Source organism: Clarias gariepinus, chromosome 8, assembly GCF_024256425.1.
Source record: "Clarias gariepinus isolate MV-2021 ecotype Netherlands chromosome 8, CGAR_prim_01v2, whole genome shotgun sequence".
Taxonomy (NCBI): Eukaryota; Metazoa; Chordata; class Actinopteri; order Siluriformes; family Clariidae; genus Clarias; species Clarias gariepinus.
In genome coordinates this window covers 34632928-34657703 of record NC_071107.1, presented here as the reverse complement: position 1 = coordinate 34657703, position 24776 = coordinate 34632928, and the positions used below count along the sequence as shown (strand labels likewise).

General features: G+C 38.4%; 1 protein-coding gene across 3 annotated transcripts in view; it reads left to right on the top strand.

Annotated features, from left to right (window-relative positions):
- The first annotated feature begins 4922 nt into the window (after window positions 1–4922).
- gfra1a (gdnf family receptor alpha 1a) overlaps window positions 4923–24776 on the top strand; it is a 92933-nt gene continuing 73079 nt past the window's right edge. For 2 of the 3 annotated variants that reach the window (XM_053502269.1, XM_053502267.1), the window contains exons 1-3: window positions 4923–5402; window positions 6125–6415; window positions 7764–7847. In XM_053502269.1, the coding sequence (XP_053358244.1) occupies window positions 5363–5402; window positions 6125–6415; window positions 7764–7847 (415 nt within the window). In that variant the 5' untranslated portion in view covers window positions 4923–5362. The remainder of the gene's footprint in view (window positions 5403–6124; window positions 6416–7763; window positions 7848–24776) is intronic. The other variant, XM_053502268.1, reaches the window with a different exon arrangement.

Genomic DNA, 24776 nt, shown 5'->3' with positions numbered 1-24776 from the left:
CACTCCAAGCCAGTTGTTTTATTAAGAATAAGCTGTGTGGTATTTGAATAATATAATAAATAAATCTATGTAAATAAAAGAAAGGTTTTGTCTGTATATTGGTCAGAACTCTAGCTTTACTTTCCATACATTGGAAGACCCGAAACAAGTCTAGGAAAATTTGTTGTCTGTGTTAAAATAAAAAAATTGTAAAAAGTAAAATATACTATAAAAACTGCACTTTTAAAGATAAGTGGACAGATACTGTATGTTTATTTTTCCTGCTGGAAGTTATATAATTATATTACCATTTATATAATTTCTAATAATATATATTACAACATAATTTTATCATAAGAAACAGCCTGGACAGAATTTAATGAAACTTTTGCAGTACTTAGACATCTGCCTAAAGTTTAAGCTACATCATACGTGAAATCAAAATATTAAATAGAATAGATTTAATAATCTATTTTATAATAAGCTACTAATAAACTACTTGATCAATGTAAACAAACACCTGCACCAACAGGTATTAATTAGTTAAGATAGACTGAATATTTTTACTGGAATTTATTTTTTTCATTGCTGAAATAACAGCGCTGAAGTGATTTAATGAATTTTAATACTCTGTTGATTTAAGAGTCAGTCCTCCGATCAACAGTCACACATTATGATTTTGGGACACCATTAAGCCTTATCTGCATGTGTTTGGACTGTGGGAGGAAACCAGCGTACCCGGAGGAAACCCACCAATCTCCATGCACACAGATCACTAAGTGGGAATCGAGCCCAGACCCTGGAGGTGTAAGGCGGCAGTGCTGACCACTAAGCCACCATGCCGCCAAACAGAGGAAATGTACTGCAAATACATGGACTGTTAAATCACCAAGACTGCATGTTTCCATATGTATTTTTTTTTTTTTTTAAACAAACGGCTATGTTACATCAGGAAAAAGTGGAAGTCTGGATTTGTTTTCTGAGAAAGGACAATCTTTCTAAATCTATTTATCTCACCTGATAAAAAACATCTTTTTTTTTCTATTATGCTGTCTAAACTAGCACTTCAGCTGCAGAAATCAGATAACCATGGGATTATTAATGTGCATTGGCTCACAATGTGTTCCTTCACCATATTCTAAAAACATTTTTAAAATAAACAGATCATCAGTGCATAATATGATCCATATCCACACTTTGTCACTCCTTCCAGTTGCAGGCAACATTTCTCAGATGTGCAGCAACGACTAATAAAAGCCCCCAGCTTTTGTGCTGTGTCACAGTCAGCATTCAATAACATCATTCCTGGGCCATTTAGCTCTTCAGTGTTTGTCACATCATTCTTTACTCCTTTCAATTTCCGGGGAATGGTGTTTGATCCGAAGCCACAAGACACATTAAAGTGTGAACACTCACTCACAACCAAGACATCATCAGTATTGACTCGGGTTTTTCATAAAATTCAGACTGATACCTTTTAGCCATTCTACTTCACTTCCAAAACCTGCTTACTCATCATGACTGTATAATTAAAATAGGATTTTCTTTATGACCGGATCATGCACACACTATCATAAATCATGATCAAAGTTGTCACTAAGCTCAATAGCAGAGGATACAAATCAGTCTGGTCATTAGAGCAGTAAATTTCCTGAGCACTGCTTGACAAAATCTGTAAATAAATATATACTAGCCACTTAAAGTTCATTAGGATGGGAGAGAACCAAATTGATTTATATGTGCATCAGAACTCGATGGTAGTTCACTGCAGATTTACTATCAATCGACTCGGCGACTTGAAAAATGCTACACCATCAAGGTTAGTTTAATATAGATCAATTAATAGCATGTAAATTATGTTCACTATGTTAAAGTCCAATATGTTACATGTGCAAATATGTATTTAACAGAGGAAAGTTATGTAAGTGTTTTGTATCCAGTAGCATACACTGTAGTGCTGGCAAAATAAATAACTCCCAATCCATACAGATGTACACTTCACTGGGTATGATAAAAGCACATATTCTAACATTCCGAAAGATGCTGTTAGATGAAAATATCCAGAAAGATGATGAGATGAAGCACAGTTTTAATGCAGGATGTCTTAGTCTTTTATTGTTTATATACTGTAATGAAACACCACACAATTATCCATTTAGAATTGTATTTCATTTTGTGGAGCATCTGTAAAACGTTCATTTTTTCATATTGTATGCACTACAGCAATCATAACGACTCATGTTTTTTTTTAAATAAATGCATTCTGAGATACTTTTCTGCTCAGCATGGTTGTAAAGTGTGATTTAATTGAGGTACCATAGTGTTCAATCCAATCTGGCTATTCTTCTTAGACTTCTCATGTCAACAAGACGTTTCATCCAGCAGACTTGACACTCACAGGATGTGTTCTTCTTGTTGTTGTTTCCTCAGTTCTGGGTAAACTCTAGAGACTTTACTGTTTGAAAATCCCAGGAGATCAGCAGTTTCTTAAATACCTAAACCAGCCCATCTGGCAGTACAACACTGCGACTGAGTTGCAAATTTTCCCTCCATTGTGATGCTTGATGTAAACTTTAATGGGAGCTTTTCACCTGTATCTGCATGATTTCATGTCACATCATTGACTGATTGGATAGATGCATGTATTAGCTACTTAGTCTTTCCACTGATCCAGTATGTGCACTACAGTACATAGGGTGTGGAATAATACAGTGCGGTATACTGTACATGCAAAAGAGTAGTAGTAAGCAGCATTTGTGATTCAGCCTTTCTCTCTCCCTATACTCTAAATGATTTCTTTGGCTGAATCCCAAATGGCTCCTTAGTTTATCCAGAAGTGTATTTGTAGGGCACTTTATGTTCAGCCAGGCAGCATTTGACATTCAGCCAGAGTGAGCTAGACGCCTACACCAATAGATGGCAATCTCCACCAGCTTAATCCTATAATTCATGAGTGGACTAAAGCTCATATCTTTTTTTTTTCTTTTTCTGCTGCTAAAATTGAGTTAGACAAATTACCCAAATACAGAAAAACAAATCATTTATAAGGGAAAATGCACATATTACATTTTAATTACGTGTACATACACACAGTATAATGCTTTGGTTCAGATTTCTTTTTAAAAAAAGGTCAATTTATAAGAACAGACTTTTTCTTTCTTGTATAGTGTACTTGGGGGTAACTCAAGGCTCCATCCACATGCAGATCCTGAAACCTTCATGGTACCATTACCTGCAGCCTGTTGTATGCACCGTAGCTGTAGACGCTCTACACTCTGATGCAATGCTTCCGTAGCCCCGAGCTTGGCCTAACATTCCTGTTTTTAATGTAGACAACACTGCCTACTGTTACATTCGTGAGGAACGCCTGTAACATGTGCACATGCAGTGTTACATTCAGCGAGGAACTCTTGTGAAATACCGGCACAAACACACAAAACCACAAACAAATAAATCCCAAAAACTGCTATACATATACAGATAATCTGGGATGCTTTTTGCCTAAAAGGTATCATCAGGCCAAATTGATATCCATGATGCCGCCCACTAAAATCAGACCATGAGCAGCTTGAATTTCAGTCTAGGAATAGAAAATGACCTCAGAAGAACTGACATCATGATTTTCTTATCTAGGAGATAATGGAACAACTAATCACAAAACCTGTAAGCACGGATTGTGTTAATCCTTGTCGAATGTAGCAATGTTCTTCTCATGTTTAGTGGTTTTTTTTTTTTAATGTTGACCAGAGGTCCTAAAATGTGAATAAATAAATGTTATAAAAATATGATTAAATACATTGGTCACTATTGGCCTCCACAGTGTCTAGGTGGACTACAGAGGGTCCAAGATAGATGGAATGTAGTCATGTAGAACAATATGGAAATCATAGTTCAACAGTAACACTCACTCATTCACTCACTCATTGTCTATACCGCTTTATCCTGTGTACTGGGTTGCAGGGGACCAGGACCCTATTCAAGGAGACTTGGATACACCCTGGTTGGGATGCCAATCCATTGCAGGGCACACACACACACATACGCTCATTCACACACTAAGGACACAAACCCAGACCCTGGAGGTGCAAGGCGACCTTGGTTAACACTAAGCCACCGTGCCACCACTTAACAGTAACAAATGCTGTGAAACATCAATGAAAAAGTATTAAAATCTATTTTATATCTTTTAAGTGATTTAGAGGCATTTTGGAGGTCTTAACAGGCTCAAAAAGTAAAAAATAAAATAAAAATAAAATCAGCACATGGGTTGTTGTTATTAGGATGCTTGAGTGGCTGGGCCCTGGGCCATCACAAAAATTTGATGTACTCCTCCCAGGGTATTTATATGATTGCCACCAAACTGGGCCAATGTGATCTCAAAACATTGATGATGCAGAATTGGGAAGGGATTTTTCATATCTCAAATGGGCCAGTGACAATGCCTTAAACGTGTGCATGCCTAAAGTTTTATTGAGTGACATCATATTGTGATCCATATTGTGATTTAAAAAAAATATATATCTGCCCTTATTCTAAAATTATGACATAATGGTATTGATACGATTTTTAGTATGTCCCCTTTAAATGCACGCGCCGGGGCAGGGATGGCACAGGTGCTTGGGCCCAATCATTGTTGCTTTGCAACTGTACTGTCAAGTTCTTCCATTCACTTAAATTATTCTCTTTGTTTTTTTTTTTTTTTTTTTGCCTTGATGTTCTTGTCCTAGTTCTTATTTTTCTTTCAATAATAATAATAATAATAATAATAATGTGTTTTCCGCATACTTGACGTGCACATTTTCTCGTTTTGGGGGAAAAAAAGAAGTCAAACCTCTACTGAGTCGAATCGCAACGTGCGTGAACAGAAAAAAGGCGGAGGGGAAAAAAATAAAAAAATCCGCCGAGAGCGAAGCGGAGAAGCGCGCGCTCCCGTTTCGTGCCACACCGCGCGCTCTGCCGCGTGCTACCGACCACTCCGGAGTTTTCCCTTTTTCTTTCTTTCTTTTCCTCTTTCGAGACCTGGGAAAGCGATCCGCGGGTCTTTTTTTATACACCTCCTGCACGTGCATGCACGAGCGCCGCGCGACCATCCCCGTCCCGGTGCGTCCCGATCCCGGGGGCTTTTTTTTTTTTTTTTTTAAAGGGAATATTACAATCAATTATTAATAACAATAACAACAATAATAATAACATCACTGCTGCTTTATCAGTACTTTTTTCTTACTTGTTCAAGAGGAGCGCGCGCGCGCGTGTGTGTGTGAGAGAGAAGTGAGCAGAGATGCTCTGATGGGTTTGTAATCAGTGAGCTTCTTTACACTTACACACACACACACACACACACAAGGACGACTGCGCGCGCTTGGAAACGCAACTCGGACCCGCGATGATCCTCTCCACGGTTTGCGTTCTGCTTCCTCTGCTGGGTGAGTTGCGCCTTTTCCCAAAATCTAAAAACTTTTTTTTCTTTAAATTTACTTATTTTATTTTATTTTATTAAACTTGAAATGCGAATTTCTCATATTTCCCTACATGCATGACACAGTATAAAGTAGTTAACTGGAACCTAAAGTTGAAGATTAAAGATTCCTTCTGTAATATACCAGCAAGATTTAGACAAAATCTTTGAAAATAAAACCTTATATAAGTCATTACAACATTGCTTGTTTTTTTTTTTCCGCTGCAGCCTGAAAAGCATAAATAATCATCTATGTGTGTGGTTCAATCTTTAAAGCAGTATGCATGTGATTTACAGACCATATTTACAAGCATGCATGGCACAGGATCAGGTGTTAAACTGTAACCTGAAGTTAAAGATTAAAGATTTCTTTTATACTACCAGTACGTCAGTATCTTTGAAAATAAACCATATGTCCTCACTCCTGAGACAACCTCACTCTTTTTTCGCCTGCAGCCTGTACAAGGGCAATAATAATCTATGTATGTGTACGATTCAGTCTTCAAGGCAGTATACATACTGTATGTTTCATCCTCTCCACATAAGTCTTAAGAATATGGCTGAGAACTTACTTAAAAAAAAAACCTCCAGAGAAGGATCATTATATATTCTGCTGGGTTAGAATTAAATTAACTTAAGTTGTTTAAGTCGTAAATAGTGGAGTTATGAATAACATGTTTCCACGCACAGACGTCCTGCTGTCTGCGGAAAAGTCCGTGTTTGCTGCAGCGAGCCGGATGGACTGCGTCGGAGCCAGCGAGCTGTGCTTAAAGGAGCCCGGCTGCAGCACCAAGTATCGGACTATGAGGCAGTGCATAACGGGGCAAGAGGGCAACATCAGTGTCGAGGGGAGGGACGAGTGCCGCAGCGCTCTGGAAGCGCTTAAGCAGAGCCCGCTGTACAACTGCAGGTGCAAAAGAGGCATGAAGAAGGAGAAGAACTGCCTACGCATCTACTGGGGACTCTATCAACACTTAAAAGGTGCGCACATCAATACAGATCATTCTGACTTAATTACAGATACTTACAGACCAATCTATAGGCAATGATAAATCACCATATATGACAATATATCATTACGGTATGATAACAATATTATCATCCCGGTAACATTCGAGCACTACAGATTCCATATTAAAGATAACTACAGAGCACAAACAAGTCATTATAGATCCATATCGAACACTATAGACACTAAAGGTCGAAATAGATTACTGTAGATCGTTTTACTACGCATTATATCATTGCAGATCACTAAAGAGCCCAAGAGATCCCTACGGATCACATTCAATCACCATAGATAACAATACAGTAGATCACTATTAGGAGGGTACAGTACATATTGCTATAGATCACAATGGATCACTACAGATAAGGTAACAATAGAGCACCATATCAGTATGGATCACCACAGACTGCTATAGATCACCTGGGATTCATTATACAGCCCTATAGAGCACGCTAGACCGCTGTAGATAATTCTAGTTCACTATATATCATAGTACAGTATATTATTATGGATCACTATAGAGCACCGCACGTGACAATATTCAATTACATTTGAATGTAGATCACAACGGATCACTATAGATCACACATGACATTACAAATAGAGCATGATGGATCATTCAAGGTCAGGCTACTGTAGATCCCTTCAGACGAGAGCAGTACAGGTCACTGTGTATTACTATAGATTTAAAGTGATCACACTAGATTACTTTAGACCACTACAAAGCTTTGACATTATTGTTTTAATTAGTTTTTATGATCCTTTCAATATGGTCCATTTCAGACTGGAAATGCAGGGTAGTAAATTGTACCTTTTCTTCTTGGCATTCCCAGAGGACACCTTTTTGTATCTACAGTATAGTGTGCCTAGAAAGGTACATGTAGTGTATTGTTTCTAGGTTATAGATTTTACAGAAATAAACACGCACATTGCTGTTCAGGAGGTAAAACAGATGATGTTTAATTGTGTTCATTTTGTGTTAATGAGCAAAGTTGATTTTAATTCCAGACATGATAAGAGTGATCATTTTTTCATTAATTAATTTAGGAAATCACAGTGACACGTCTGGGTTATATCCTGGCCACACACACACACACAGTCCTCAGGAAAATGTGAGCTAGAGTTCATCACGTGAGAAGTCGTTTGATCCCTCAGCCTCTTCCACCACTGACCAATATGCTCAACCAGGCGGAAACTGAAATAACAGCCTAAAGCAGTCCTGTAGAAAACAAGCAAACCACAAATAAACATGGCAATTCAAGTCACAGAACTTCAAACACGGCATTGTGTGTTTAATTCTCGCTTCTGTTTGTTCAACAGGAAATGATCTACTGGAGGAATCTCCTTACGAGCCCGTGACAAGCCGTGGATCAGATATATTTCGACTGGCCCCCATGTTTTCAGGTAGAACTGGCTGATTTTGCTCACTTCTGTGCAAAGCTGTTTTAGAGACTGATCCTGACTGGGACTTGAAAATGATTATCAGGCATTCTTGTTTCCTGTTTCTTGCTTTGCAACTTCCTTTTCTGTGACTGCATGCTGTGGAACGCTGCATGAGGAGATTTTGGACTGGGGTTTATTTCACGGGTACTTCATTACTAACGATGTGGAATGCTGGAGCCTGAGTGTGTGTGTGTGTGTGTGTGTGTGTGCTGTTTCTGATGTTGCTATTCTCGATCAGCCTCTGGGTGGCAATAGTGCTCTCTGTTTCACAAACAGATGAGCGGCGTAGCAGATGGTGGAAGCATAAGGGTTCACGGAACCGAGTGAAGTCAAACGTTTCCAGTTGCTCATCTCAAGTAGACCGAATGTTACACTTTAGTCAGAGAGACTTGTGCGATAAAAAGTTTCAAACTCTCTAAGTCCTAAAGAGAGTGGTGTATTTAAGGAGTGTGACCTGGAATTTCTGGAAAATATCATCTGCCTTGTGTCAGACATGAACTAGAGTGTTGAACGCAGCAATTCACAGCATCCTGGACATCTAAATACATGTACAGTATATTGTGTGTGTGTGTGTGTGTGTGAGAGAGAGAAAGAGTTTGGTATTTGATGTTTGTTTTATTAGAGCCACAAGGAAAGCTGAATATGAATGAGTTGTACGATTCAATTGGTTATCCAAGTTAATTGATCTTTTGTTTGTCGATTTGATTCGTTGATTTGATGGGCCTGTTTTTGATTCGGTATCAAGTCACACTTTTTAAAACTGTTTAGGTAAACTTTTAACAAATGTTAAATGGTCTAAAATTGGTGAATTCCTTAAACGTATACCACAGCTGTTGCAGAAAATACTCTTGTTTTGTGAGAGTATAATTTCTTTCTCCTCATCATCTTTTTTTTTTTCTTTTTTTCTTTAGCTGTGTTCCAATCGGCAAGTAGTTCCATGCAAAGTGGATTATACAAGGTGTTTAGCCATTTTAAATACAGTGTATTGTAGGGAACAAGGAAACAGTGCTGCTTCACTTCGTAGCTCAAAACACTTTCATATATATAAATAAATAAACAAATATATATATTTTTTTCCTTTTAAGAATATTCAATATTTCATTTCCATAGCGTGAAATTTCCACAGTAGCAGCGCCGGGTCTCCAATCTGCTTACATTGTCAGAGTAACACATGGAGAAAGTGCACTGTGGATTGGAACATAGCCTTTTTTTCTGACTTTCTTTACGCCTATTGCCATCTACTGGACTGGATTGTGGAGTAGTTGATTGACCGTAGAAAAAAAAATATTACCGAAGAGCACGGGACATGACATTTGAACCGTTCAACAACAGCAGAACTTACACAGCATTTAAATGTTTCTTTAATATTTTTAGCAGTTTTCACACTTCAAAAAATAATCGTTATACCATATAGATGCTTGAAAATCAAATCGACTTAAAAAATCGCATCGAATTGAGAAGCTACCTATGATCTACAGCTCTAGTCGCTAACAAGTAAAGTGAAGCTTCCAGCTATCAGTTAAGTGTCACTGCATATCCAAATCACCACACGTTCACTTTTAGTTATCCTTTAATTAGGAAAAAAAGTGTAGGATATAAGTATATAATTAGACACAATAAGTAGTAGTTCTGTCATGAAAGTTATTCGCATTAAAAAAACAAACAAACATATTTTCGAGCGGAAGATTGCATGAAACTTATTTACAGGGACTTACTGTATAACTTATTTATAGATGACCCACCACAATCAGATCATCAACGTATATATATATATATACAGTGGTGTGAAAAACTATTTGCCCCCTTCCTGATTTCTTATTCTTTTGCATGTTTGTCACACTTAAATGTTTCTGATCATCAAACACATTTAACTATTAGTCAAAGATAACACAAGTAAACACAAAATGCAGTTTTTAAATGATGGTTTTTATTATTTAGGGAGAAAAAAAATCCAAACTTACATGGCCCTGTGTGAAAAAGTAATTGCCCCCTGAACCTAATAACTGATTGGGCCACCCTTAGCAGCAATAACTGCAATCAAGTGTTTGCGATAACTTGCAACGAGTCTTTTACAGAGCTCTGGAGGAATTTTGGCCCACTCATCTTTGCAGAATTGTTGTAATTCAGCTTTATTTGAGAGTTTTCTAGCATGAACCGCCTTTTTAAGGTCATGCCACAACATCTCAATAGGATTCAGGTCAGGACTTTGACTGGGCCACTCCAAAGTCTTCATTTTGTTTTTCTTCAGCCATTCAGAGGTGGATTTGCTGGTGTGTTTTGGGTCATTGTCCTGCTGCAGCACCCAAGATCGCTTCAGCTTGAGTTGACGAACAGATGGCCGGACATTCTCCTTCAGGATTTTTTGGTAGACAGTAGAATTCATGGTTCCATCTATCACAGCAAGCCATCCAGGTCCTGAAGCAGCAAAACAACCCCAGACCATCACACTACCACCCCCATATTTTACTGTTGGTATGGTGTTCTTTTTCTGAAATGCTGTGTTACTTTTACGCCAGATGTAACGGGACACGCACCTTCCAAAAAGTTAAACTTTTGTCTCGTCGGTCCACAAGGTATTTTCCCAAAAGTCTTGGCAATCATTGAGATGTTTTTTAGCAAAATTGAGACGAGCCTTGATGTTCTTTTTGCTTAAGTGGTTTGCGCCTTGGAAATCTGCCATGCAGGCCGTTTTTGCCCAGTCTCTTTCTTTTGGTGGAGTCGTGAACACTGACCTTAATTGAGGCAAGTGAGGCCTGCAGTTCTTTAGTTGTTGTCCTGGGGTCTTTTGTGGCCTCTCGGATGAGTTGTCTCTGCGCTCTTGGGGTAATTTTGGTCGGCTGGCCACTCCTGGGAAGGTTCACCACTGTTCCATGTTTTTGCCATTTGTGGATAATGGCTCTCACTGTGGTTCGCTAGAGCCTCAAAGCTTTGGAAATGGCTTTATAACCTTTACCAGCCTGATAGATCTCAATTACTTTTGTTCTCATTTTTTTCTGAATTTCTTTGGATCTTGGCATAATGTCTAGCTTTTGAGGTGCTTTTGGTCTACTTCTCTGTGTCAGGTAGCTCCTATTTAAGTGATTTTTTGATTGAAACAGGTGTGGCAGTAATCAGGCCTGGGGGTGACTACAGAAATTGAACTTTTAACTGTGATAAACCACAGTTAAGTTATTTTTTAACAAGGGGGGGCAATTACTTTTTCACACAGGGCCATGTAGATTTGGAGTTTTTTTTCTCCCTTAATAACATAATCTTCATTTAAAAACTGCATTTTGTGTTCAATTATGTTATCTTTGACTAATAGTAAACGGTTTTTGATGAGCAGAAACATTTAAGTGTGACAAACATGCAAAAGAATAAGAAATCAGGAAGGGGGCAAATAGTTTTTCACACCACTGTATATATATATATATATATATATATATATATAATTTTTTTTTGTATTTGTGATGTTGGTGTTTTTATTTATGGAAGGAGTCTCCAGTGTTACTGTTTTAGTTATAACAGAAGTAAGAATGTAACAGGAACGCTCCACAAGCGTAACTTTACGCAGTACAATGTGTCATTCTTTAATACATAGAAAAATGTAAATCACTCTGGTACGTATAAGAGGTTGTAAAGTTTGAAAACAGAGTGCACCAAGAGTACCTCCTCATCATCACAACACATTTTTGTTGTTTATTTTTTGTTAACAGTACACCACCATTTTTTCCCTTTGACATACTGTATAATAAGTCATGCATGTGCGGACTCGTTTCGAAGCGACACTATCTGTCAGTCTTTAAATGCAGCGGTTTCAATCCAAAATATGTGCGCTGATGAATACCAAGCGGAAGAATAATCCCAGCTTTTACTTTACTAACAATTTTTAAGTTCATGACCTGAGGAAAACTTCCGCCCGCATTGTCAATGTGACTGAAAAGAAGAAGAAAAGAAGAAAAAAAACAACAAAAAACAACCAAACACTAAAAGAATCATGAGCTCCCCTTAGAGAATGTGAGTCACAGAATAATTCACTATGCTAATTAAAAGAGCATGCGCCTTTCTACTTCCCTACCTTTGACTCTCAGTGACTATGAGAACAGAGAGATTTACGGGAAAGCGCCCGGAATGTGAGATCGCTCCTTATTCCCTATTGAAAAGCGCTTGACTTTGATTGACGGCTGTGCTCTGAGGCTGTGATTGCTACCCTACAAAAGGAGTTACGAGTCAGGACGCCGCTGGGGACAGACACAATATGCTGATGGAGTCTGGAGCATTCTGGTCTCTGGCGTGTGCTGTCGTCGCTTAGAGCTCCTTCTTAGCAGTTAGGCGTGGAAAAATTAGGATTTGTTTGGGTTGGGATCAGTCCTGTACAGGCATGGAGATAGCAGTTAAACACTAAAATATCCAAACAAAGTCCTGTCCCAATCCAGAAGCTTGAATCTGCCACTTAGGATTGTTTAGATTGTTTTTATTGCTGAGCTTTAAATCATGTATCCGTGTTTATACCGTAGCGTGGCGGAATTCTCAAATCTGACGTTCTAATCTGAGAATAGCAGCTCTGACGGTAATGTGTTTAGGTTACTGCATTCGCTCTAAAGCGTTTCTATAGTAGCAGCTAACAAAGCTCTTATGCAAACAATTAATGGTTTCCACTGTAAAGTTCTTCATTACGAAGCTTTAGCGTCTTTAAGCGTGTTTAAGGAAGGAGTCTCCAGTGTCAGTCAAGGGTAAATCTGTAACAATGTTTTTGAGCAGTGTTGTGCAGCAGCATGACGAGTTTCATCTTTCAAAACAAAACAAAAAAAAAGAGTTTTCTGACACAGGGAAGTTATTATAAAGTCTTAAAGGCTTTTGAGCAGTTTGAGGTTTGCGGTTAATCAGTAACAGGGCATTATGTAACATTATGAGAGATAAAAAACAGAGGCTGCCGAGGGACTGTTTATAGCTGCTGTGATGTAAATGAAACAGGAACTTGTTTAAAGTAACCATAAATGGATAAACAGTATGATTCATTGATGTCTCATGGACAATTTGTTGTGTGACACAAGCGGAATAATACATTTTACAGCAAAACCTAGTGTTCCTTGTATAATGTTCTGAATAATGGATAATGTTCTGTTGTAATGACCACAGGGTTGTGAGGTCAGGTCCCAGGACAGCCTCTGTTGCCTTTTTTAAGGAAGACCTTTAACCTTTTAAACTACTACGCTCTGTCCTGGGATTGCATTTGACCTTAATTACAAGTCACTTTGTTATTGATGAGCAGTTGATGATCACAGACCTTAACCTTTAGAATTTTAGTAAACTAACCTTCAATATGATGCTACAGTACAGGTTTTGCCCTAAAGCATACAATAAAGCATCTTGAAATAAAATTCTAAAATAACCTTCGGAAACACTCACTTAGCAATGCTGCACCCCAAGAACTCTCAGTTCACGTTCTCCTGCTGAGCCTCTCAGCAAGTTCTACGCCATATTGATGGGTTTCCACTCAATTAAATAGCTTATCAGATGTTTCCTCTCTTCTTCACACCAGGTAGTGGAGGTAGAATAAACAAACCAGAGCAGTTCCTGGATGAAAGGTCATGTATGCTGGAAGAAAGATTGACTAGTGCTGATCGAGGACTACTCAGGCGCTCATAAAGACAAATGTACCTCTGCTTCTTAATGGGCTGAAAGGTAAACAGACATAGCGCAATCAGAGGAAAACTATATTTAGTTTTAAATAGAGATAACCAGGATATAAATCATCTGCTTGTGCTTGAGGTGTAAAGCAAAGACTTAAAAAGCTATCTGATGGACAGTTTGAGATTCAACGTTGAATGGACTAGAAATAATCGAATCAGTAATTAAAGTTGTTTTTTGTACGATTGTAAATGGTAATTAACGGGATATTTTAGCTAAAATACAGTATATTAACTCTAAAATCTTAGATCTCCTTTAGTTTTTTTATTCAGTTCTTTGAAACTGGAGCTACAATCTTCTGTTACTTGTGCACGAGAGGTGTTCAAGTCAACCCGGGACTTGACGACGAAAGTGTAAAACCGAGTGACATTTCCAGAAGACTGCACTGTACAGTAATTCAACTCATCCTTCATGTTATCAAACACACCTAAAACATTTAGACCCTTCTCCAATCAGCAGTAATTCTTTGGTCAGAACAATTCACTACTGGCCAGCAACCAGGGCCGCATACATGTACATGTCTCTGAACTGTTTTTAAAAGGATCTTAATAGCTGAAGAAGAACTCGCGGTTTTAAAGATAATCTACAGTCAGTGTCTATACACTTATCCGGTTAATGTTACTAATAAACGAGTTAATATCTCAAATATACGAGGGGCAAACTGGCACTTGTGATGAAATTTCTGATGAATTAAGCCATAAAAGCGATTGACATTTACAGAATACTTTCAGCACAGTACGGTGATAAGATTCTTAGCTGCAGTAAAATGTTTGAATAGTGCAAATGTTGTAAAGAAGCGCTTACGTCTGTGGTTGACGATCATGGATGAGGTGGTTTAGAGCCCTCTGCACTCGTTCCTTTGAACATTTAGTGAGTAGAACTGATCTGATGCTTAAAAACTTGTTAAAGGGATGCATTTGTTTGTGGGAACCTACACACAATCATTCACCATCACCACTTGCACATTACAGGAACTCGGTTCGGAGTTATTGCTAATCCCCCGTACAGTCCTGACCTCGCTCCAAGACATTTCCATATGTAGGACTATTAAAAGAGTTCCTGGGAGGCCAGGATTTCAGACCTGAAGCAGGCATTTTGATCATGGCTCTGGCATACTGAGGACACTTTCTACGTTAAAGGTATCCAAGCACTGGTAAAACACTGGGATAAGTGCATTAGTTCAGCAGGGCATTATATGGAGAAATAAAGGGAGTCTTCTGTTCTTCACGATCCAAATTCCTGGTATAACTTGACGCCTACCGTAGATACAGTAAATGCTGCTTATTAATAACACCGATTTTATTAGTTACTTTTAATTATATAATTGAGATAAAGAGCTACACTCAATTATAGACAGAATGTTAACTTAAGTAAAATATGTAAGTTGAACAAAAATAAATAATGGTGAGTAAAACTGGTATGTTAAGGCTTAGTTAATTAAATCAAATTAAGTACATTTCAAACTTAATTTATTTTGGTAAAATAGTAAAATAATATCAATAACAGCATTCCGACAGAAAAATCATTCTTTAATAAAAAATTGTGTAATCCTTGACATGGTGAAGCTACCATTTATTTGATTATTATGTAATTTCCAATGAATTCTCCAGTGTCAGTACTCGGTAAATGTCAAAGATTTCGACATTTCAACAAAAAATGTGAGAGTCTTCAGGACAGAGGAGTTTACGTTTTGAGATTTCTTAGTAAAAATGACGAGATGTGTTTGCTCAGTTTTATTAATATCAAGAGAGAAAAAAGATGTAGTTGCTAAGCGCGAACAGGATCTTACTTGTTTCACAGACGTTCCGAAAATTATGAATATGTCCAAACTAAAAAGTGGTGTTTTTACAAATATTACTTAAATATTATAAATCGCACTTTACCTGTTGTGGTATAACGAGAATTTAACACTTTAGGACATAATCAAAGATATACTTAGCTTCCGTATGGGAACTGTAACTCAGCTTTTTGTTCCTTTTTTTTCCTCTATTGAAACAAAATATGAAATCTAATGATAAAGTCAAAGAGTAAAAAAAAAAAATCTGAAGTTGTGGAACGTAAACACTTGTTAAGGTTAGATCTTGATGAAGCGTTTTTCCTCTGCTCACACATAATTTCCTATTTCTTGTGAAGCACTGATCCATGAACAAGTCAGTCAGAACTCATTTCGTCCATTTCTCTGCCCCTCACCCCCCTCTCTGTCTTCTCTCTATCTCTCTCTCTCTCTCGCTCTCTCTCTTGTGATGTGAGTTGACTCTGTATTACTGGACCTACCATTAGCTGCAGAGAGCAAAAAAAGCTCAAGCACACAGTACACAACTCCCTCTCACATTACCTCTCCATCAAATACATCCACACGGACACACACATACACACACACCCCTCCATGTTTCACACGCGCCTATTTTAATCACGCACTCTCCCAAACCCGGTCAACCAGAAAAATCTAGGAATCACAAGCGGCTACTCGGTCCAGAACAATCCACAAAAAAAAAAAAAAAAAAAAAAAGTAGGAAAAGGATAATACAGTATGACTGAAAATGTACATTTCAGAAAACAATGAAGTCTATTGTTAAAGACTGCGCAGCGGTGAATTATTGAGTTTGTGGATAGATTCATGTGTACCATCAACGGCTCGTCATTTACCGCTTATGAGGTCTTTGAGGAAAAATGGGACTGGGAAAAGAATGTGACACAAAGCTTAATAGGCAGGCTGCTGAGTTGGTTGGATTGAAATTGCTAAAATTACGGGGTAGAGCTCAAAAGAATGTGTACTTTAGACAAACTGAAGCAGCTATGAATAAAGATGAGCCAGTTCTCAGATTCTACAGAGCAGATTTTTTTTTTTTTTATTGTTGTTCTAACAATTAACTGTCATGCTAGAATGCTAAAATCATATCATTGTGTCAAAGCTTTATAAAGTAATAAACACAGCAGTACTTTTACCTCAGAAGAAAATGCTAATTTCCTTTTCAAATGACAAAACATCACTCAGTGGAAACTGTATAAAACCAATATTATCGTGTTTGTGCTACTTGCTAAAACGTATTTAAATATATAAATAAAGCACAAAACAATAACAAAAAAAAAAACTATTCTCTCTGTCAGGGAAAGGAGATGGGAAGAAACAGCTACGCTAATTCAGACTGTAACATGGGCATTTCAAAGGACAAACACCCTTTTTTTTTTGTTTGTACAAGGTGAACATTACCATTAGCAGTAATTTTAGCTAGTCATGGCATTTAGAGATAGGGGTAAAACTACAATTACCTTAAAAAATTTTAAAGTAAATACTGAAATAATAATAAAAACAAACATTCCAATTCTTTTCTGAAGTAAATCAATTGAGTTTATTCTTTAAAAACAGCTCAGTCATATAAGCTAGCTTAGAGTTAGTACTAGATTAGCACTAGTTGCTGAGGGGCAGCACCAATTCCAAATAAACGACATATAAATTTTTTTTCCTCATTTAATCACAACCAGAAAATAGATTATGGTTAGATGTTACCATAAGAAATGTCAGTATCATAATATTGTTCTCAGTACCATTTGATGATATAGTACATGTATTTCAGGTACATGGGGCTACCCTGGTACAGTACATACAGTACGTTGGTACAACATATGTTTGACAGTATCCTGGTACATACCATAGTATGATACATGGTTCTACCATGTGCTGTGGTATGGAACTATAAGAATTGTACCAGAATACTGTCAAAAATATGTAATGATTACGTACCATAATGGTAATGTTTATACAGTATGGTACCAATGTATGTATGTAACGTTAATTAAATACCACAGTGTATGATGGAACTCTAATATTACAATATGCATATCATATTACATTGCATCATGGTACATACAAGTACAAGAGGATATTATTGGATACCAAAGTTTAGCAGATACACTATACTGTAAAGTATTTGGCCACACCTTAGAATTCAAGTGTTTTATTCATACCTCTTATCCCCAGTTATGGACAATCCTCATGCTTCAGCAAATTTGTGGCAAAAGTTTGGGAAAGGTCGTTCTCTATTGCATATTGTGCCCTAGTACACAAAGCAAAGAGTATAAAGACATGGTTTAATAAGATTGTTGTGGAAGAACTTGACTGGCCCGAAGACAGAACCCTGATCTCAACCCCATCGAGCACCTTTGAGATGAACTGGAACAGAGATTGCTAGCTGGGCCTTCTCGTCCAACATCAGTGCTTGGCTTCAAAAATGCTCCCACAGAAACACTACAAAATTTTGTGGACAGTTTTTCAAGAAGCATGTAAGCTGGTATGGCTACAAAAGGGAAACTATCTTCATATTAAAGTATATGTATTTGGATACAATGCCATTGCAGGTTTGGCCAAACACTTTTGTCCATATAGTGTATCTTAAATGGTACTACCTGCACTATACCATACCTGTAATGTGAACTAACATAGTTAATACTAAACACTATGTACAGAATGCACAAAATATTGAACACTATTAAACCTGTTGGACTTTGGTAGCCACTGTAGTACTATGGTATTCACCAAAGTACGGTACCCACCGAAGTGCCACAATATCTACCCTGTTACTCTACAAAGTCCTGTAGTGCCTACTATGGTAATGTCTAAAGTACCACAGTAATACTATGGTATATTAAGGTATGCATTAGAGTTTTTCTATTTGATACAACTTCTCGTGGAAGTAGTGTCTGTTAAAAACAGATATGTGGCTTTAAGTGATTTTATTTGCTTTTCTCCTGGCCTAAATGAAAAAAAAACATTATATTTGGCATAAGAAGGTTTTGATGAATTTTCTCCAGCAGCTCTAGGAGTTGTAAAGTTGTGAGGCTGGTTTGTACTACCATGCTTATATGGTGATATAGTGAAATTTGTTATTCGGTTTAACAGCCAGAAAAAAGGCTGTAATTCAGATTTTCCACCATTGAAATATTTTTACTTGATGACATTGTGGTATTTTTAATAACCTAAAAACTATTATTAAAAGAGAGAAAGAAAGAGAGGCTGGTTTTAGCTGAATAATACAAGTGACAACTTGGTTCATAGACATTCATAGAGATTTAATGTTACTCTAAAATCGACTGGCAAATTGCTTAGATATACAGTAAACCTGCATCATACAGTATCATGCTGCCATTTTCTTTTAACAAGTGTTTTATTCTTGACAAAATTTCAGAGTTCTTGTCATAACGTGCTTGAAGTAAGGAACAGTCTTTCACAGGGAGTATGTAACAGAAGTGTAGTTTTCTGTCACTGTTCGTGTACGATGTCAACCTTCTAGGGATGGTTGGTGCAGAAAAACATCTGTAGTGGCAGTCTTCCAGACGAGACACATGGCTCTGTAGCACATCCCGAATGTGGCGCGGCGCTAAGAGGCTGTCAGGACGTCACGCTACAGCAGAGCATCACTAATCACCTCTAGTCTCAGAACTCCTCTCAACAAGTTGTCTCTCTCCATGTTAGCTCTTATTGGGGAAAAAAATGGAAAAAGACTCACACTGTGGACTTTTAATGCTAAGGCTATGTAGCATAGAAGAGTTGAATGATAAAAAACTGAGTTGTGAAGGGTTTCTTCCAGTCTTTCTATCGGGATATATAACAAAATTAGAAATTTTTCTAATAAGTTTTCTGATTTTTTGGGAAATTTACTTAACACAATGATAATGTAACTAATACAGAAAAATGATAATTCACTAAAGAACTAAACAAAAAAGTCACTCTTTAATTTCTCTGCACTTCATGACTTGCATCACCAGATCCACTAATATGGAGCCAGTAGTTTGTGGGCTGACTTTTGCTAACCAGATTGCCCTTTAAACTTGAATCTTTTTGCTTGCACAATAGGCAGCTCAGTGTAGCATGGCACTAGCCAGGGGACATGTCACTCATTTCAGCACAAAGCTCTTTTGTGTTGTATACTCCTCCAGAACGCTTATCCCATTAGCCCTGTTAGCCAACATCAAGAGAGGCGCTAGAGAAGCTATCGTTTTCAGCTCCCTTCTCTCCATTTCTGTCGTTTTGTTCTTGTAAATGCGCCTCTGTCCTCCCAGACCCGGCTGCAGCTCGGAGAGAAATCTCCTGCGAAAGCAAATCAATAGGGCTTCATGTTAAAATAGAAACTCCAGGCTGTGCGTACAAGAAATGATCGATTTTAGGCTCTCGTGCACTCATTCTCTCTCTACCCCAAAGCTCTTCTGTTTAAAGTGGATCAAAGGATTATCCTTCTGTTGCTAATGCTCAGGTATAGTGTTGCATCATCAAGCGCAATGTGCTCGAGACAAGGGGGAAATGTTGGCCGTTTTCAGTCTTTAAAGAGAACAATCCACTGTGGGAAAGGGAAATGGAGCCCCGGGTCACACGTCGTTAGGCTAGGAAAGCAGCTCGCCGCTATTCACGCGGAGCTTGTTATCAGTTCCGTGCTATTGACGGAGTGCGCAGGACATTTAGGGCCGCCACGGAGCATTTAGGCACTCCTCGAGGGATGTTAACACAGCGTAGCGCAGTGTTAATGAGGCCTTATGCAACATTAGAGCTCGTCCTTTAGCTGTAAAACCTGCGGCTTCCCACGGCTCCCTACACGCCCAGCACACCATCTGGTTGGCTAGTGTTTGGAGGTCAGGCAATCGCAAGACTAGCAGGGCAGACAGACAGAAAGCTCTTTGATGGGACATGTGGCAAGTTAAGGAGTGTGAAGGAGTAAGTGGGAGATGGATACACATTGACCTTGACCAGCAGCCCCAGCAGGCCACATACTGTGATGAAAGCAAAAGATTATGAGGCGTGATGATCGCACTGACACGGTTTACAAATCTGTACACAGATGCGTTATGGACATTGTGCTTTATTGCCAAAGAAGAGGCGTTACTGAAAGTATATTAATGTAACAGCCACCCAGGGTAAACCTAAAGTGGACAGTTGAAATTCGGAGGAACATGTAATATATTTTCATAATAATCAATTATCAATTATCAATCTCCCACCTTTGTTCTGCCAAGCTCTAACTTTGGTGAAGCTTTATATTTATTTGATAAAAAGATAATATAGGACCTTTAACTTTTGTATCATTATTAGCTGACTGGATATTTGCATAACTAAGCAGGTGTACAGGTGTTTCAGATATAAAGTGTCTGGTAAGCATATGTATACATCACATAGCCCAAACTGCGAACCTCTACCTGATGCCTTTTGGACATCCTCCAGCAGTTTTTCAAATCCTCCAGCCAAATTTAAAGAAAAAAAAAACACATTTCTTCTAAAGTTTGATGCAAAACTGTGCATACTGCAGTTTGACAAAGTTTACGATGTTGCCATGCCCGATCCTCTTCATCATTTATTCATGCCACTTTATTTCCATCCTTCAGAGTAAGAAGCCAGCTGAGCCCCAGAGCGATAGAACAATTTCCCCTCTTGATTACAATGGCATTGAACACTTGCTGATTTGGAAACGCTAGCATTTGCATGCGAGTGTCTGTGTGGGCCAAGATCATGCTGCAAAGCTCGTGAAACTATGTGCTCGAATGCCATTCTGCACTTCATTTCTTCTGGTCCAATCACAGCATGTGATAAGCATTAGCTCTGATCCAATCATGTCTTGTGTTGAGCTTCTGTTTAGGTCTCTGTGGCCTTTAAGAGAATGTAAGAACAGATTGCATTATAAGGTGTTAACATCGTTTTGAGGTTTGGAGCATTCCCTGTGCTCCACACCACACTCATCCGGCTGAAGTATGATAACAGAACGGAGTGCGCAGATGTGTCATGCACACCCTCTGTTCTGGCATTGAATCCACTCTGCTTGAAAAACTATTTAGCCCAAGCTGACCAGCCCACAGTTCTCATGAGGGGTTTCTGATTGGATTCAGAGGAAAGGAGCGATTTATCATGGTTAATAGACATTGGTGACAGCTGGAATCAGCAGGGGCTTTGCCACTCGTGCCAGCCGAAACCGCAGTCAATCACCACCAATGCATGCCAATTTGCACAATTACCCAGGGCAAGTGCGACTCAGCGTGCCAGTCGGAATATTTAAATCAGCTACCATGCACCATTTTATATTTAAGCAAGCATTTTATCAAGCAGAAATCCTAGATCACACAGTAGGTGCAGTGATTTGACGTCAAATGAACCCTATGCCTTATGAACAACTCCAGCATCTATTTAATTGTTTGATGACTGGATGACAAAAATAATCTGTAACTAGTGTGAGTGAACATGTGGCCACTGTAGTTCTTAGATTTCTGTTCTTGGTTAACAGAAGTTGGATTGACATCACCACAGCTACTAAGAGACGTTATGTAAGATTATTTGTAGTCTTTTTTTCAGGGCCAAACCAGTCTGGCATTTCTCTTATGACTCCTTGTTTTTAAATTCTACAGTGAGAAAAGATACGCAAGTATATACATACTCGTACTTCGTTTCGTGTTTATATCACACAGACAATCTCAGTGGCATTAGTGTAGATGCTAAGTCAAGCATTATACCATTATATTAATCTTGTTATGAAACCAGAAATTATGTTTCTCTCCTCCTGGTCACATCAAACTACAGCACCAGTGGTGCTGCACATTGTAAAAGGTACTATAAAAAGAACTGGACAGACTTTCCATGACATAACCACTTAAGCTTTTTGGAAGCTCACATCTGGGAGGTCTGTTCATCGCCATCTTGGTAGGAGCTACTGTACCGCTGCCTAAATCCTGCTTAATCCATAAATGGACATATGGGTGGAGCAAACAGAATCTGGCTGTTGGGTGAAACACGCCTACCTACCTCAGTTTCAACAAGCTAACTAATTTAGCTTAAGAGTAGCTAAAGTGTTATTGTGGCTAACGTTAATTCCTTCGCATTGCAGCTATCATTTAAAACGTCCACATCCTAATTATGCATAATTTTATAGCTTAATAGAATTTTAGGTGATGAGTTACAATTGTGTAGTGGCACGGTGGCTTAATGTTACCCCTGTTGCCTTGGATCAACATGATAGTTACAGTTGTCAAGAAAAGTAAATCTAGTTTTGAAGACCAACTGTTTTTTTTGTTTTGTTTTTTCGTTTGTACCAGGCTGTACACATGAGAGCACATTTTTAACACAAGGGTCTATGGGGATTGACTCACTTTTGTAGCCTAGTGGACATTCAAGGAACTGCACATTTTGGCACTTCATTTGTGTTGGCTTCATTTTTCAGAACCAGAGGTTGCACCATATACGTATAGCGTTCATGTCCAATTATTGCTTTAAACAGCTGCAGGGCATGTGCAGCAGCCATCTAGTGTACATTTTTATAGTACTGTTGTACCCTCCAGGGTCTGGGTTTGACTCCTGGGTATTCCTGTTTCCTTTAGTCGTCCAAAGACATGCAGGGTGGATTAATTAGTACGTCCAAATTGCCCTTCTGTCCCTGCCCTTCAAAGTGTGCCCTGCGATGATTGGTACCCTGTCCAGGGTGTACCCTGCATTGTGCCCCAAGTCCCCTGGTATAGGCTCTAGGCTTCCTGTGACTCTGAATAGGATAAGCGGTATAGAAAATTAGTGTGTGAGAGAGAGAGAGAGAGAGAGAGAGCACTGTTGTAATTTTTAGAAGTGGCTCCCAAGTCTTGTATGGTAATTGGTACCATAAACTCCTTGTGTTATTCTTTTATAGTCTTTCCACTATAGTGTTACAGTGTTGTAGCATTATAAGAGTTTTCAACATGATGTATAATCCGGGGTTAAGAACTAAACGATAAATCGACCTTATAACAATTTTAAGGGCTAATCTTTAATCTGTATTATTTTCTTTAAGTCATTATAACTGTATTCTTCCACTCTTGGTAGAAGAACACACCTTCTTAAAAAGTACAAAATAAAGCACTCCTTCTTATACGGAAGCGACGGCACTCACTATTGATTTTCTGTTTCTTTTCAGTTCACTGAGAGACATGCTAAAGTTCTGCTGAAGTTAATGTTAGCTGAATCGATGATCTAATGATCAATATGAGAAGACACTAAGAGAATAATATAGCGAGTTGCAAAACTGAATGATGGACAGTTGAGACTGTTTCTGTGGAAGCAGGTGAATCGATAGGGCTGAATTCTAAGACAGAACAGAACTTTCTGCTTACTAGAAACAAAAACGTCATTTGCATGCCTACCTTTTAACTGCAAGAGAGAGATAAAATGAGATGGTGGTGAGGGAAAGACTTTGTACCGGTTGCAGTGCAAACACTGACAAGAGCTAACTTGGTGTCACCTTGAAAATTACGCTGTGTCAGAATTTTTTTCGTTTTTTTTTTTTTTTTAAAGCATGAACGGCAAATCAGTGCAGTATAAGAGCATTTGCTTACTTATACAGATTATATAGATTAATGGACTTGTTGACCTTGTCTGAAGAAAATCCATTTTCCTGCACTTGAGTATTTATGAAACAGCACTCAAAAGCCTATTAATCTAATTTAAAAAATCCTGCCAGGTCCTCCACTAAGGCTGTGCTTTGAAAAGCCATTGATATGATTGACAGGTCAAAATGAGAGAAATGATCAAACGTTGAATGTCAGTCTTTCAATCATGTGTCTGTATTTATAACTGCACTCCATCATTATTGGATATTGCATTATACTCAGCATTTCTTTTTTCCTCAAGGAATTTCTAGGAAATGCAAACAGTGTGACCAAATTTCAGGATCCAGCTGTTTCTCAGTCCCGTTCTCTGGCACACATGCCGATTTATAGCTTTTTACTTGTTCTTCTATTTAAATCACGCTGGGAATAGCTGCTGCGTCCCGCCAAGACGCTCGCATCGTCAGTGCAAATATATTCACACGCTTTATGCAGTGTTTCCTCTGTGACTTCTGATAAACAGGGAACTGGTTTCATTTGTGCATTTCATAAACAATAAACAGGTTTGTTTGGGGACTGAGGCAGGATTCTTATAGTATTTTAAGATCATGGTATATGTACAGTATATATACATTGAAAGAGCCACAACCTTTAAACCATTAATATTAAAACCACCTAGGTTTTGGGTTTCCCTTGTGCCACTGAGGGAGCTCTGGCACCTCAGGGCGAGGCTAAACCCTAAAAGACTATTGGGGAGTGCTGTTGTGTCCTGCGCTGGAGGCGCTGGTTGGGTGCTCTGGGTTGCAGGGTAGGGCCTCTGTGAATCGGTCTTGTTAGTTCAGTGCATCCCATGAGTGATCGCTTGTATTGGGATCTGAGGATTTTGTAGGCTGGGTGACCAAC